The 15,050-nt window shown below is 35.6% G+C and overlaps 2 protein-coding genes across 4 annotated transcripts; one reads left to right on the top strand and one right to left on the bottom strand.

Moving 5' to 3' along the window:
• Window positions 1-3,193: 3,193 nt before the first annotated feature.
• LOC107432754 (pentatricopeptide repeat-containing protein At3g09650, chloroplastic) lies at window positions 3,194-5,679 on the top strand. Its single transcript, XM_016043934.4, has one exon. The coding sequence runs from the start codon at window positions 3,333-3,335 to the stop codon at window positions 5,601-5,603; it is 2,271 nt and encodes a 756-aa protein (XP_015899420.3). The 5' UTR covers window positions 3,194-3,332; the 3' UTR covers window positions 5,604-5,679.
• LOC107432749 (probable DNA helicase MCM8) lies at window positions 5,658-14,304 on the bottom strand. 3 transcript variants are annotated; one of them, XM_048465282.2, is made up of 17 exons: window positions 13,966-14,304; window positions 13,649-13,789; window positions 13,426-13,540; window positions 13,053-13,275; window positions 12,749-12,912; window positions 10,769-11,032; window positions 10,090-10,185; window positions 9,752-9,904; window positions 8,661-8,731; window positions 8,458-8,576; window positions 7,903-8,032; window positions 7,599-7,650; window positions 7,301-7,457; window positions 7,001-7,175; window positions 6,640-6,810; window positions 6,437-6,550; window positions 5,658-6,050 (listed from the first exon to the last, which is right to left on the bottom strand). In XM_048465282.2, exons 1-17 carry the CDS (start codon window positions 14,167-14,169, stop codon window positions 5,976-5,978), a joined length of 2,424 nt encoding a protein of 807 aa, XP_048321239.2. In that variant the 5' UTR covers window positions 14,170-14,304; the 3' UTR covers window positions 5,658-5,975. The 3 variants fall into 3 exon arrangements, with proteins under 3 accessions (XP_048321239.2, XP_048321241.2, XP_048321240.2); XM_048465284.2 differs by having other exon boundaries at window positions 13,649-13,806; window positions 13,966-14,303; XM_048465283.2 differs by having other exon boundaries at window positions 5,658-6,034; window positions 13,966-14,302.
• Window positions 14,305-15,050: the final 746 nt, after the last annotated feature.

Genomic DNA, 15,050 nt, shown 5'->3' with positions numbered 1-15,050 from the left:
CAATTAAGTTCAAGTTCTAATGGAATGGACCTCAACCCCTAACCAACCTGTGGTTAAAAACCTTGGTATAATGTAGACGCCACAATAGGGGATGTAAAACCTATTGATAAGTCAAGCTAAAACAACCAATTCTCTAATGGTGTTTTAGGTGCTCTCAAAGAACAAAGAGATAATTAATCTCACAAGTATTTTCTTAATCAAATCAAAGTTAATTCTTATTGATAAGTAAGCCTTTAAATAGGCTTCAAAGCCATGAAATAAAACCCTAAAAACCCTAGGAAAAACCGGCCACATACATAAAGAAACCTAGTTGGCCGAAACTATACTTCCTTTCCTAATCTAAGTTTGATTAATTAATTCCTTTATATTAAATTAGAAATTAATTAATTTACAATGAAAAGAATAAAATAAAAACCTTCCTAAAGTTATTTTTCCATAAAATAATTAAATAAAAAACAAAAAGTAATGGTAGTTTCCTAAAACAAAAAGTAAAAACAAATTAGGAAACTAAAAATGGTAGTTTTTGGCTATGTTGGTAATGACCCTTCTTTGATCCAATTGGATTCCAAATCAGCTTCAATAGTCTTTTTGGAATGCCAAATAAGCTTATTGTGAAGTTCCTCACGTTGCCCTTGCTTGGAAGTATGAGAAAAGGCTAATACAGTAAAATACAGTAAAGCCAGCAAGCAATACAGCAAATTCGGCCAAATTGTTGAAGTTGTCCGTACAAGCCCTTTTTGATTGCATTTAAGGCTGATTTAACTTGATTCCATGACCTCTTAGGCATATGTATTGAACCCATAAAGCATTGGAATCATTTCATGCTTCCCGGACTCCAAAAATGTACCAAAACTGTCACCCAGGTCCGTATCGGCTTCCACCACTTGGATGCTTAGAATAGGCTTTGTATCTTCAAGTATGGACAAGCTCTGTTGAGATTGATTACCCCCTATATAAATACTCCCAGGTTGTCCTTAAATCTCTTAATTTGAGCTCTTGTGATTGGTCTAGTCTTCATCCGTGTCGAGTCAGCACCACAGCCGGTTATTGATGGAGCGGGCTCGGCCGGAATCACATCATTCCCCTCCTCTTGAAAAGGATTCGTCCTCAAATCAAGATCATCACCTGCAGCAAAAGGCATTAAATCAGCAACATTATATGCAGCACTCATGTTATACTCACCCGGTAAATCAAGCTTGTAGGCATTCTTGTTATTCGGCTCCAAAACTTGAAAAGGTCCATCCATAGGCGGCATGAGCTTTGACTTTCTTTATTTAGGAAACCTTTCCTTTCTTAAGTGCAACCAAACCAATTCTCCTGTGTCAAACACTATTACAATAAAATCTAGAAATACATGCTCATTATGGTAAAAATGACACTTTTTAAAGTTAGCAAACAATATTTTCCAAATTTTCAAATTGCCACTAAGTAAAGCTCTCAACAATGCAGATAAAATTCTATGCAATAAAGACATCTTTAAATAAGTATCTTTAAAATTCATGGTCAGCAATGATTTCTTATTCATAATTACATTATTAACATCACCAAAGCTAAGATAAAAATTTATATTTTTCCTTTCTTTTTCTTTCACACTCATGGATTCAATGGGTTTTACATCACTCTCGGCTTTTGCACTAAATTTTTCACTTTCAGGTTTAATATAATTTTTCCACTCAAACTGGGTTTTAGAAGACTTACCTTGGACAGCAAGCTCGCATTTTTCCTCTTGAATGGATGGTAGTCCACTTGGATATTCATTTGGGAAGACATCTCCAAATTCCTTCAAAAGAGAAATCATTGAACTTGGCAATTCAAGTTCTTCAAAGTTAGTTTGATCATTAAAATAATTTTCTTTATAAATCATGACCAGCAAAGGTTTCTTACACTCAATAACCTTATTAATATCCCCTAAACTCAAATAAAAGTTGCTACTTAACCTTTCTTTTCTTTCTTTTTCTTTTTTCCCCTTGGATTGGCGCAAACCTTCGGATTTCTCCTCCTTCTCCAAGCTCTCGGGTTTGCCACTTTCTTTCCCTTCTTTTTGAGTCTTAGAAACCTTACCTTGATCAGCAAGCTCATTCTTACCTTCTTGAAAGGATGGTGAAGCCGTTGGTGCCATACTTGCTTTTTCCTTGAGCTTTTCGGCTTCTCTCCTTTGTTGCATTTGTAATTTGTCTTTGTAAACCTCTTTAGGAGATAATGGTTCCAGCTTGACCTTTTTCTCTTTAAACCTAAAAACAATACTATTTTCTCGACCAAAATGAGTAGCATCTTTATCAAATTGCCATGGTCTACCTAATAGTATATGTCCAGCAATCATGGGAACAATATCACACACGACTACATCCTCATATCTACCTATACTAAATTTTATTTTGGCTTGTTTATTTACCCTCATTTCACCACTATCATTTAACCATTGTAACCTATAGGGTTCTGGATGTTTAACTGTTTTCAAGCCTAATTTATCAACTACAAGATTACTTATCACATTGGTACAACTCCCACTATCTATAATCAAGTTACAAATTTTACCTTGTATTTCGCAGCGAGTGTGGAAGATGTTTTCTCTTTGTATCTGCTCTTCATCTTTGTAAACAGCAAGTACTCTCCTTGAAACCAAGCTCAACTCGATATTTTGTAAGTAGAAAAGTATCTATAACTAAGGAATACTTATTTCTCAATCTAGATAATTAAATAAAATAATCAGTTGTTGATTTTAAATCATAAATTTTTATTTTTTTTTGTTTAATTTATATCCACCAAGAAAAATTATATTTATTCTAATACAGGTATTTTTGGGGGAATAAAAAAAGTTATCCCTTAAATAAGGAAAAAAAAATGTCTATAACTAAACTATCTTATCCCTTAAATAAGGAAAAAAAAATGTCTATAACTAAACTATCTTTTTTTTTTCTGTTTAAGAGAAAAAAAAATGTTCAATGGAAGTAATTGATGGCTTTTGTATACATTAACAATAATTACGTGAATTTACCAAAAAACAAACAAATAGTTATGTGAAAATCATGTAATATTAAATAATATAGAATAAATATTGTCCATCGAAAGCAAAAATACTAAAACATAGAAGAAAAAGAATAGAGGAGCCTTATCCAACAATATAAAGCCAAATATAAGTGCTTTTTTTTTCTTAAAAAAGAAAAAATAGACAGTAAAGAAACAAGAGGACAGAATATAGTCGACGTAGTACGTCCCATTTCCACAGTGTTAGCATTCGAATAATATCCAAAAATCTCAATTTTTATCTTCTTCCTCCTTCCTCCACCATTTCTTTCTTCTTAGTCTGTCAAAATCCAAATGGACCATCAGCCATGAATGCAATACCTCCTCCACTGCCTCTATCACCACCACCTTCATCTTCCTCTTCATCTTCTCCTTCAAACCCATTCTCGCTGACCCGCCACGCTCTCCCTTTCCATTGGGTCTCTACCCCCATTTTCTCCATCCTCACCACCACCACCACCAAACCTATTCGTTTCTTTTCTGTTCTAGTTACAGCCAGTCACACAAACCCAACTGATCTCTCTCTCACCACCACCACCACCACTACCACCCAGCAAACCACATCCCAAGACCAGAGACTCCTAACACTTCTACGTCAGAGAAAAACAGAGGAAGCCTGGCTTGCATACACTCAATCCTCCCACCTCCCAACACCCACTTGCCTTAGCCGCTTGGTCTGTCAGCTCTCCTACCAAAACACCCATTTGAGTCTCACACGCGCCCAGTCCATCATCACGCGCCTCCGCAAGGAGCGCCAGCTCCACAGACTCGATGCCAATTCCCTCGGCCTCCTCGCTGTCGCTGCCACCAAGGCTGGCCACACGCTCTACGCCACCTCAATCATCAAGTCCATGCTTCGCTCCGGCTATCTCCCCCACGTCAAGTCTTGGAGCGCCGTCGTCAGCCGCCTCGCTGCTTCCGGCGACGACGGCCCCATTGAAGCGCTCAAGCTCTTCAAATCGGTGACTCGCCGTGTCCAGCAGTTCCCGGACCCCGAGTTGGTTTCCGACTCTCGGCCCGACACGGCCGCTTACAACGCTGCTCTCAATGCCTGTGCGAATCTGGGTGAAACCAAGAGGTTCTTGCAACTGTTCGATGAAATGTCTCAGTTCGGAGCTGACCCTGATGTGCTTACTTACAATGTGATGATCAAGCTTTGTGCCAGAGCTGATAGGAAAGATTTGCTGGTTTTCGTATTGGAGAGGATTATCGAGAAGGAAATAGCCTTGTGTAAAACGACATTGCATTCGCTTGTGGCGGCTTATGTGGGTTTCGATGATCTAGAAACGGCTGAGAAAATGGTTCAAGCAATGAGGGAAGGAAGAAGAGATCTTTGCAAGGTTCTCAGGGATTGCAATCCAAAATGCCCGAATCAAAATGAGAAGGAAATTTTCGAGACATTGCTCCCCAATTCGGCAAAAGCTACCGATTCCGAGCCACCGTTGCTGCCGAAAGCTTATGCTCCGGACTCGAGAATCTACACAACTCTGATGAAGGGTTATATGAAGGTGGGCCGAGTCACCGACACAGTCAGGATGCTGGAGGCAATGCGGCACCAAGATGACAATGCCAGTCACCCTGATCATGTCACATACACAACTGTTGTTTCCGCATTTGTGAACTCAGGTTCAATGGACAGGGCCCGCCAAGTGCTTGCTGAAATGACAAGAATCGGTGTGCCTGCGAATCGGATTACTTATAATATACTTATCAAGGGTTATTGCCAGCAACTGAAGATTGACAAGGCGAAGGAGTTGCTGATAGAGATGGCTGAGGATGCGGGGATTGAGCCCGATGTGGTTTCGTACAATATATTGATTGATGGTTGTATATTGATTGATGATAGTGCTGGGGCTTTTGCATTTTTCAATGAAATGAGAGCAAAAGGGATTGCTCCCACCAAGATCAGCTACACCACTTTGATGAAAGCTTTTGCGTTCTCAGGTCAACCAAAGCTGGCTAACAAGGTGTTCGATGAAATGCTCAACGATCCTCGGGTTAAGGTTGATCTGGTTGCTTGGAATATGTTGGTCGAAGGGTATTGTAGACTGGGGTTGGTTGAAGAAGCTAAGAAAATAGTTCTGAGAATGAAAGAGAATGGATTTTACCCTAATGTGGCCACTTATGGTAGTCTGGCTGATGCAATTGCATTGGCTAGAAAACCAGGAGAGGCACTTCTGCTTTGGAATGAAGTGAAGGAGAGGTGTGAAGTGAGAAAGGGAGAAAATTCTGATTCTTCATCTCCACCGCCATTGAAACCGGATGAAGGGTTGTTAGATACACTAGCTGATATCTGCGTTAGGGCTGCTTTCTTTAAGAAAGCTTTAGAAATTGTGGCTTGCATGGAAGAGCATGGTATACCTCCTAATAAGACCAAATTTACACGAATTTATGTCGAAATGCACTCCAGAATGTTTACCAGTAAGCATGCCTCGCAGGCCAGACAAGATAGGAGAATTGAGAGGAAGAGAGCTGCAGAGGCTTTCAAGTTCTGGTTGGGTTTGCCTAATTCCTACTACGGTAGTGAATGGCGATTAGAACCCCTAGATGTAGATGATCAGGATTCTTATTCTGTTTAACCACTCATCACTTGCCACTTGTATACTACTTTTACAGGGGATGAAAGTCCCAGGAAAAAAAGAACAAAATTTATAATTTTGTGTATTTACTATACAAAATGCTGTGAAGTTTGCATTCAAAATGAAATATATACTGTGAACATTTGGTGAATAAAATGGGGTGGGATATCATCATATATGTTGTTGCAAATTGTGATACAGAAGATGGCATAAACCCATCAGCAGCTTGCTCTTCATGTGAAGGGCAGCCAGCCGGAACACATCAGAAGTATTGTAAGTCAAAAATTTGAAATAGGTTTTGCTTTGTCTGCTACACGAACTTGAGCCATTGTAACCCCAAAAAAATTGAAAATGGGGTTTTTGCTTTATCTGCTACACTAACTTGGGCCCTTTGACCTTGATTGACTTCGTGAATAAGATGATGATGGTACCTACATCAGAAAGCATCTTAAATGGCATGAGTCGTTAGACATTAGAAATGTCTACATGGAAAAAGGCATGTTTTGACCATTTTAATCACCATATTTTAGTCTGAAAAATATCCATTATGCATTCTAGTTATAAGAATTTTGATTGTCTGAAATGACCAATCAACTTGGTCCGCTCTGCTGGCTAGAAATGCCAGCACATGTTGCCTAGCAATCATGAAATACTATGTTAAAAAGATTCACCAATCGAATTTAAGAAAATGAAAATGACATGGATAAGAAAGCCACATCTAGGTATTCTTCCGTGGAATCTAGACCATTAAAAGCATTACATTACTTTCGCATATAAGTAGTAGGTTCTGTCATGTTTGATTAAAAGAGGCACATTTACATAAAATCTATTACCTGATAGGTCTTTGGCCCTTTCTTGAGCAGATAACCAACACTGTTTAAATTATCAATAAATGTATCAATGTCGGGAACTCTTAGGCAAATCCTATCTGCCAAACTGTATATTTCCTGAAATACAAAATTTTATTTATTTGAGAACGACTAAGAGAGCATTGATCATAAATAAGTTGATAGAGCAAAGAAGCTAGCAAGCTCACAGAAATTGAAAAACAATCTTTCTGCTGCAATTCTGATTGTTTGTTGAGGGCACTTAAAAACCGCTTCGCTTCTTTTTGTTGACTCATCCCTCCACTACGACCAAAGTCCACACAACCATGCTCATCAACATATTTATCATACAGGGATTCTCTCATAATTTCAACCACATCCTGCAAAAATTGATACCATAAATAAAACTTCAAATTTCATATCAACTGAGAAACGGTCAGTGTCTAAAGGACTCAAATATATTGCAACCAAGATCCACAACCACTAAGTAAAAAAGATGGGGAACACTTGGATGGATAAACATAGCATTTTACTTTTTTCTTTCTTAAGGGCACAAGAAAGTGAACTGACCATTGCATCTTGAGCTGTTATTTCTTCCCTTAAATCTAGCCGAGCTCGAGCTTCTGCCAGCCTCACCAGACTCTCAAGCTGCCTTGCTGTAATTGGCGTGCAATCAGCAGATGTAGCATGGTCTCTCAGTTGCAAGTAGAACTTCTGTAGGATGTCAGCTGCTGGCTTTGACATCCTTAGTCGCCCAAATATGGAAGTGGAAAAAATTAAATGTCAAACAACCAACTAAAATGATTAATATAAAATTTTACAAGTTAATATTTGCATAATTGTTGCAAGGTAGAGGTCCCATTAAATCACCTTGGAAAAACAAATGCTCTTGCATAAGCAATATATTTGCGGAGTAGCTGAACAGGTAATGGAGCAAAATCACTATCCTTTTTTGGATCTAATCTCATCCTTGAAACTAAAGAACCATTTTCTGTACCCGTATCTATGTCTCCAGTACTCTGTGATGCTACATTTAGGAAGCAAACGGATGACTTAAAGCGATGATTATTGGAACTCGTAAGTGTTATCTCTTGATAAGCCAAAAATCTAAAGGAAGTAATATCCAAACAATCCATGAAATAATGTTAATAATCATAAAATGGACAACCGCTTCGCTGCTTTTTGGGTGCTGGTGAAGGTTCTCCGTAGCCAGTATGGAGCTGCATAATAGACACCCAAGTCATTCATATCCTTGAGTTATGACAATTAAAATCACCTAAAAGAATCTATAATATTGTTACAAATAAAAAATATTTTCCAAGTTGTCACCATTTGACTTCATGAAAATTTTCATGCCTATGGTGAAAACATAGTCAAAATGGCCTACGTCTACCTTTGGGATATGAAATGGAGCAAATAAGCCATTCAAAAAAATAGGTATCGCAATGAAGTTACAAGATATGATAACTTACTGACATGATGTGCTCTGAAACTCGTTTATCGAGAAGTTCATCAGGTTTGTCAAGTAGGATGAATACCAAGTCAAATCGAGAGAGGAGAGCAGCACTAATTTTCAAATTCTCATTCACTGTTTTTGCACGGCTGCATTTGGATCTTAGATATCAGATTATATCAAATGCAAGCACAATTGCAGAAAACATTACATTCATTTCTACTATACTATATGAAATGAAAAAATGCTTTCAAACAGAAAATATAAAGAAATATAATTTGGTCATATCATCATAGCTATCTTCCCTTAAACTTCAAACTGATGGAAAAAGACTACAGTAAGAGAGAGAGATAGAGAGAGAGAGAGAGAGAGAGAGAGAGAGAGAGAGTAAATCCACATAATGATAGAATTATATCAAACCGAAAATAAAGGAATATCACTTAAGATATGAAACTGAAATATTAGCAGTAAGATAGGTCAATCTGATAATGCTCCACCAAAGGAAACAATTTGATCCATTATAAGCATAATAATTGTCTACTAACCAACAAATTAAACAAAAAACGAAGATTACTTATAATGGCCACCAACAGGATTTGCTGCTGCTAGGACAGAAGTACGGGCTGACAAACTTGCTATAAGTCCAGCCTTAGCTATAGAGACACATTGTTGCTCCATGGCTTCAAGTAGTGCCTGTAGCGATTCCAATACAAATCAAAACCACTCTTAATACTTTGAGGTCAGAAAATGAAAACCTTACAACCAATTCCGATGAACCTGATGCTCTGCAGACATTTTATCAAACTCATCAATGCAGCACAGTCCACTGTCTGCAAGTACCATGGCACCTATTGAGAAATATGACTGTTATTAACAGAGATAACCAGAATTATTTGCTGAGATCACAAAAACCATTGTATAGCAACATGCCACCCAATTTAGTGATCATTCATTATTTGGGGTGTCAAGTGTCTGAAATTCCCTCAACTTGGTACAAAACCAGAACAGTTATTTACAGACTAATGCTTTATTAAAGCATAATAATAATGCAGTAAGTGATAACTATACAACTCTAACTGGAAAATAAAAACTAGAACTAGACAGAACAACATAAATCAAAAAAGAGAAAAAAAAAATAAAAAGATCAATCTAGACAGAAAAGAACCTAGATACATTTGACACTGGTTAAAATGGGTGCAGCTACAGCAACACCAGAGGAAATGCAACGTGATAAAGGAGGTTGCTTCACTGCATGAGATCCTAGAACCTACCAGGACCTTGCAATATCTCTCATTCTCATCAATCAATTGGAGTATGAATAATCAACCAAATTCTTGTTGACATGTGTGAGTGTGTGATGGGGAGAGAGGGAGCAGGAAGAAGATACTACTTATACTTCCCCTGCAATAATCTACTTTCCTTCAAGGAGTTTGCTATAATCCAATTGCACTTCAACATCCAACATGTGCAACTTCTGCGCCAACATCTCTAAGCCCATTAGTGCCACAGACAACAAAACATGCTAACAACTCAACGTTTCAATCTTATTTATTTTATGACCTACTACAGCAATTAAAACAAACCAAATAATTATTCTTTTAAAGCATTTCGAAATGTCTTGCCAAAAGGGTATTTATTTGCTGCACAAATCAAAAACAAGTTTGAATGCTGCAAAGACAATTTCATCTAAATAAATTTATGCAGCTGACTTCCTTAACTTTTTGAATTGCTAATTAATTAATTGTCTCTGAGAAAATATGAGCTGAAATCCATTATTTTTATAAACCAGCTGTGCTTACAATTAAACTAGTTATAACAGAAGAAAAAGATAGAGAGATAGAGAGACACAAACACAAGAAAGAAAATACCAGCCTCAAAACCATAATCACTTGTCATAGGATCCTTCACAACAGCCACAGTGAGGCCAGCTTTGGTTGTAGCATTACCACACACATAAATGCCTCTTGGAGAAACAGCTGCAGCTGCTTGCAGTAGCTGGCTCTTTCCTAGACCAGGATCACCTTGCAGAATTCAAAGAAGTAAAAGTTCATCCTCTTTTCTCCATATTTTGTATAAAACTGTACCTTAACCTGGACTTCTAATTGACAACCATTTTGATGTATGATCAATTCCATCCTTACTACATTAGTAAAACAACTGTCCCAAATTAGTTCCATTTAATAAGCAGGAAACAGTTCGAGCATACCAACAACCATGACATGGATGTCTCCTCTAACTGGAACCTTGTTGTTATCATTTGAATGTTTTCTTACACCTCCAAATAGTGCTAATGTTATTCCCGCTGTTGAAAAAACAATAAATTAGTCAGTCTGTTATAAATTCCATAGATCATGGTCAATCTGGAAATAATCAAGTGTGTAACCTAACAAATTAAGTATTTAGAAGTCAACCATATGTTAGCATTTTTCCAATTGGAATCTGATCAAGATACAAAATGAGTCAGTGGAAATAGAGAGAAACTGGCATTTTTGCAAGAAAACTATGACATCACATCCTAAACATACCCAAGTTTTGGACTTTTTTTATATTTTTTATCAATAAACAATAAACACTTTCCTTATTTGAATTGCATATTATGTTAACTTGATATACATAACTGAGTCCACTTTCTAAAAATTTAATTTTTGGGATAGACAGTGCTTTAACACCACAGTTGAACTTTCCCAAGTGGACAGATGGGTTTCACATGCCAATAGAACCACAAATAAGCAATAGCCAATACGGAACATCACTAGATTTCTGGTTATTATCAATACCTCCAAAACTGCCAAGATGAACTAGGACAAGGAGGACAAGCCTCAAAGTAGCATGGAAATTTAGGAGACATTTTAAACACATGAACAAGCATTTATCTTTGAGGTTACCTTTAACAAGCTCATGGCCATAGATGGATGGACAAACAGACTGAAGTAGTTGCCTGAAGGTATCTGAACCGTACTCCTCTGAAAACTTAACAACAAATTCTAAATCTCTTGAGGAAAACGAGAATAAATCAAAAAGCTCTGTAGGTCTAGCATTGGAATTAGAATCTTGCAAATCCTCTTGTGTAGATTGTGATTTGGAGTTCTTAATTGAAATGGCCTCTAAATACAAATAGTAAAATCCTTGACTTTTGCTTTTTGATTTCCCTGAAATCATAAGATTTTGTTCCAAGGACGTTAGCAAATGGGCAATAATTTAAATAAATTGCAACAATATACAATGTGTAAACATAATTATTTATCATAGAGTAAGTCTATTCATATACATCCAACATGCTACCACAAATAAATAAATAAATAAATAAGGTTGCATTTGTTAACATGGTTAGTTTTTAGATTTTGTTTTTTATTTTTTATTTTTTATTTTCCTACCTTCTTATGTAATTTGCTTATTTCAAGTGTTAGCGGTGGTTAGAGTTTGTTAGGCATCAAATTTTACTGTAAAGGGAGAAAAACATAAACACCAAATTGAACACAATTTAAAAATGTGTTGGTTTTTGGTTTTTTTTTTTTTTTATTTAGTTTATAATTGTTTAAGATGTCTAAGAAACTATATAACTACTACTAATAAAAACTTGAGATAAGCAAATTACACACAACTAGGTAGAAAAAAAAAATAAAAAAAACAAAAACTAAAAACTAACTACATTACCAAATGACACCTAAATAAATAAATAAAAACTTACAGTAAAAGCCCCTCCATTTTGTAATTTTTGCCAAAACTGCCTTTGTATTCTCAAGTTTATTAAAGAAAAAACCCCTTACAAATCAATTTTGCTTCAATGTCACCCCTTTTATACATGCTTTGAAATTTCAACATATAAATTCTCATTGTCATATGAATTTCAATCAATGAAACTGTAGTTGACTTTTTCACATCTTCATACATTCCATTTGCATGTGAATTTCCAAAAATTGTGTACAGAAAGGCGCTTCATTGAAATAAAAATGAATTGTAAGGAAGTGCTTTTTGTTATTTTTGAAATATAAAGGCCGTTATACAAAACACAGAAAACAGATGGGTCGTTATTGTAATCTTCCCCAAAAACAATAAATGCATGACACATATTTTGATATCATAGTCAACTTTGAAGCCATAGCTCACAGGATTAGCTAGTAAAACAAGCATTCATAACCTATATGCTCTGGCTGCCAAAAATTAACAACTATAGTGAAGTGGTGAGTTTGTAGAAAAATCAATTCCAATCTAAATGGAACTGGTTCAGTCTAAAAAAATACGGGAGAAAAAAACAAAAGGCCAAAGTATTGAACAAACATATACTTGGTTGGTATCGTAACTTCAAAAATTTTTGGGATAGCATAAAACAAAAAGAAAGCTTCTACTTATAGAGGAAATATTTCCACAATCCATCTTTTACATTCTATTTCAACTAGAACTTGCATTCCTTTACAACATTATATGAGCCTTTGATTAATCATTCTACGTTCTTCCATAAAAGTTGTAAATGAGACCCAAAGTTATAACATGACATGTAAAATGACCAAAAAAAAAAAAAGTATGAAAACCAATAATGCATGTGCTTCTCAAGAAAACATTGGAAAGGGGTAATTGAAACTATTGCTATTAATGCAACAGAGACAGAACCAGCAATGTAAGAGGTGGAATTACAGTACAAGCAATAGAAAATCAACAAGCTGTATATTTATTTGAATAGCTCTAGTTCAATATCTTTGACACAGTAAGCAGAACTACCAACTTACGAATGCCTTACTAGCACATAAAAATGCAGATTATTTTACTCATGAGGCATAAAAAGTTTAAAGCACAAACTTCCATATTTGTAATGCACAGATCTTGATAAGATGATCCTACAACATACAGTATCAGGGGAATCTCTTTACCTCCTCCAATATCTATGTAATTGTTAATTACTCTTATTATTCCAGTAACAGTCACCACATCTCCAGGGATGCATGCATCAACAAGGTCTTCAGTCAGTTCACATTCTACTGTTCGAGGTACCCGGCCTTCTTCATGATCATCTGACTTTAATAGTTCCTGTAGCCTGGGATTGTACCCAAAAAATAATAATAATAGTAATAATAATAATAATAAAATATACATATTAAAATAAAATAAAAAAAGCTCTTTCAAGAAAGCCATAGCCATAAATAGGAAATCGAATTCGAAATCAAATGAACCTACCTTATCTTTTGAAAGTCTATAGTTCGTGCAGTTGATCGAATTGGATTAAAGTTTTTGCTCTTGCATCCAGCAAAATTGCAGACCGGTGGTGGTGAAAATTTCCCATCAGGAAAGATTCTTGGAATCATTGTCTTACACTTTGCACAGTCAAAACCCATTTCCACCACTAGGGGCCTGACGGTGCTAACTTTTACTACAGTCCCACGAACAGATACGAGCTTGTCTGCCATGCCACCAATTATACCATCAACAATGATTCCTTTCAGCATATACAAATTAGCATGAACTAGTGCAAATATACAACCTGGGTAAAATAAAATTTAAAAAAAAAAACAAACAAGCAAACAAACAAAAAGCAACATCGAAAATGTACCAATATATGCTGCTTTTAGGTTCTTCAAAACAATCAAAGATTCAGGGTGGTTATGAAGACGGATATTTACTTTGGTACCATCTACCAACTTGTCGTCCTTTTCGGTCAACAAGACCTGCTTCCAATTACACAAATAGGTATCAGAATTCATAAGGAATATTTCAAGAACTTTTATAAAAAATTTCCAATACACCTCCTACCACTATTTGTTTCGTTTATGTACCTTGTGCACTGCAGCACTCATGCATAAGAGAGCTATCTTGGGTTTATCTTCCAAAAATGCATAAAATTCCTCAATTTCACAAATTTTTCGAAACCGTTCGAAGTCAATCGACAACGTGAATACCCCACCATCATCCTTAATCTGATCATTCAGAAAAGCTAAAAATTTCCACGTTAATGGATAATCATAGACTGGGAAATGCAAAGATTAAATGTAATCTCAACAATTTTGACAGAAATAACATGATCAAAATTATATTTAAAAAAAAAAAGAAAAACTAGTCAGAATTTCACGGAGCGAGCATTTGAGAGAGAGACCTGAGAAAGTAGAGCTTGGCCTGGAGGCGTGGAAAAGAAGCCAAAAAGAAGAGGTATGAACTTGAGACAGAGTTCTTCATCGGCGAGCTCGATTTGGGACAAGTACATTGACCACACGTCGCCCATGTCGGCGATGTATGTGGAGGAGCCGTACTCCACCTCCTCCTCCTCCATGTCCATGCTCTTTCCGTTATATCCGTACATCGGAATACAGGAGCCAGAGATAGCCTCTGCGTTTGATATTTTTGGAGGGAGAAAAAAAACAATTGGGGCTTTTTGGCTCTGAGACCTTTCGCTGAAATATGAATGTATAGAGCGCGCCAAAGGGTTGTAGCTATTTTTTTCTTCTTCTTTTTTCGCATTTTTTAATAATCATAAACTTTTTTTTTCTTTTTTCTTTTTTTTTTTTTTGAAAAATTTCTTCCGAAATAAAAATAATAATGTATCTTTCTGAAGTTTTGATAAATCTAATTGATCTTCATAATTATATCAGTTTCTATTATTCTAATGCTCCATTTGAAACTTGAAAAGTATTGAGGAAAAGAAAAAAAAAATGATAAATTTTAATATCTTGTGTTTGATTTTAAATAATTTTGGAAAAATAAAGAGAGAGAAAAATGACTGGCAAAGTTTACGCAAAAATAAAAAAACATTTCCCACTTTTCTCATAATTTTGGAAGCAAAATTAGAGTTTTTTTTTTTTGAAAAAATAAGATAAAAGACACAAACTCCCCTCTTAATTCAAATATTTGCATTTTCCAAAAAATGGCATATAAACCATTTGGAAAAACTAAATCAAATCGAATCAACCATCATCAATCAATCTGGTTCAATTCGATTGATTTAAGCTTCAGCCCATCTTTGGCCCTAAAACCTTTTATTATAATTTTTTATAAGTATATTAAAAATTTGTATTTAATATTATGTGTAATTTAAATTAAAAATATTAAAATTTCAACATATATAATAAAAATATTTAGAAAAGTATATAAGTGTTGGTTGGTTAAATTTGAAAATCATCAAAACCTAAACTGAACTTATTATAGGCCAAAAACTAAATCAAACCAAATTAAAAATCAATTATA

The sequence above is a fragment of the Ziziphus jujuba genome, chromosome 11, assembly GCF_031755915.1.
Source record: "Ziziphus jujuba cultivar Dongzao chromosome 11, ASM3175591v1".
NCBI lineage: Eukaryota > Viridiplantae > Streptophyta > Magnoliopsida > Rosales > Rhamnaceae > Ziziphus > Ziziphus jujuba.
Note: the sequence above shows the minus strand (reverse complement) of the source record. Positions and strands in the feature narration are given on the sequence as shown.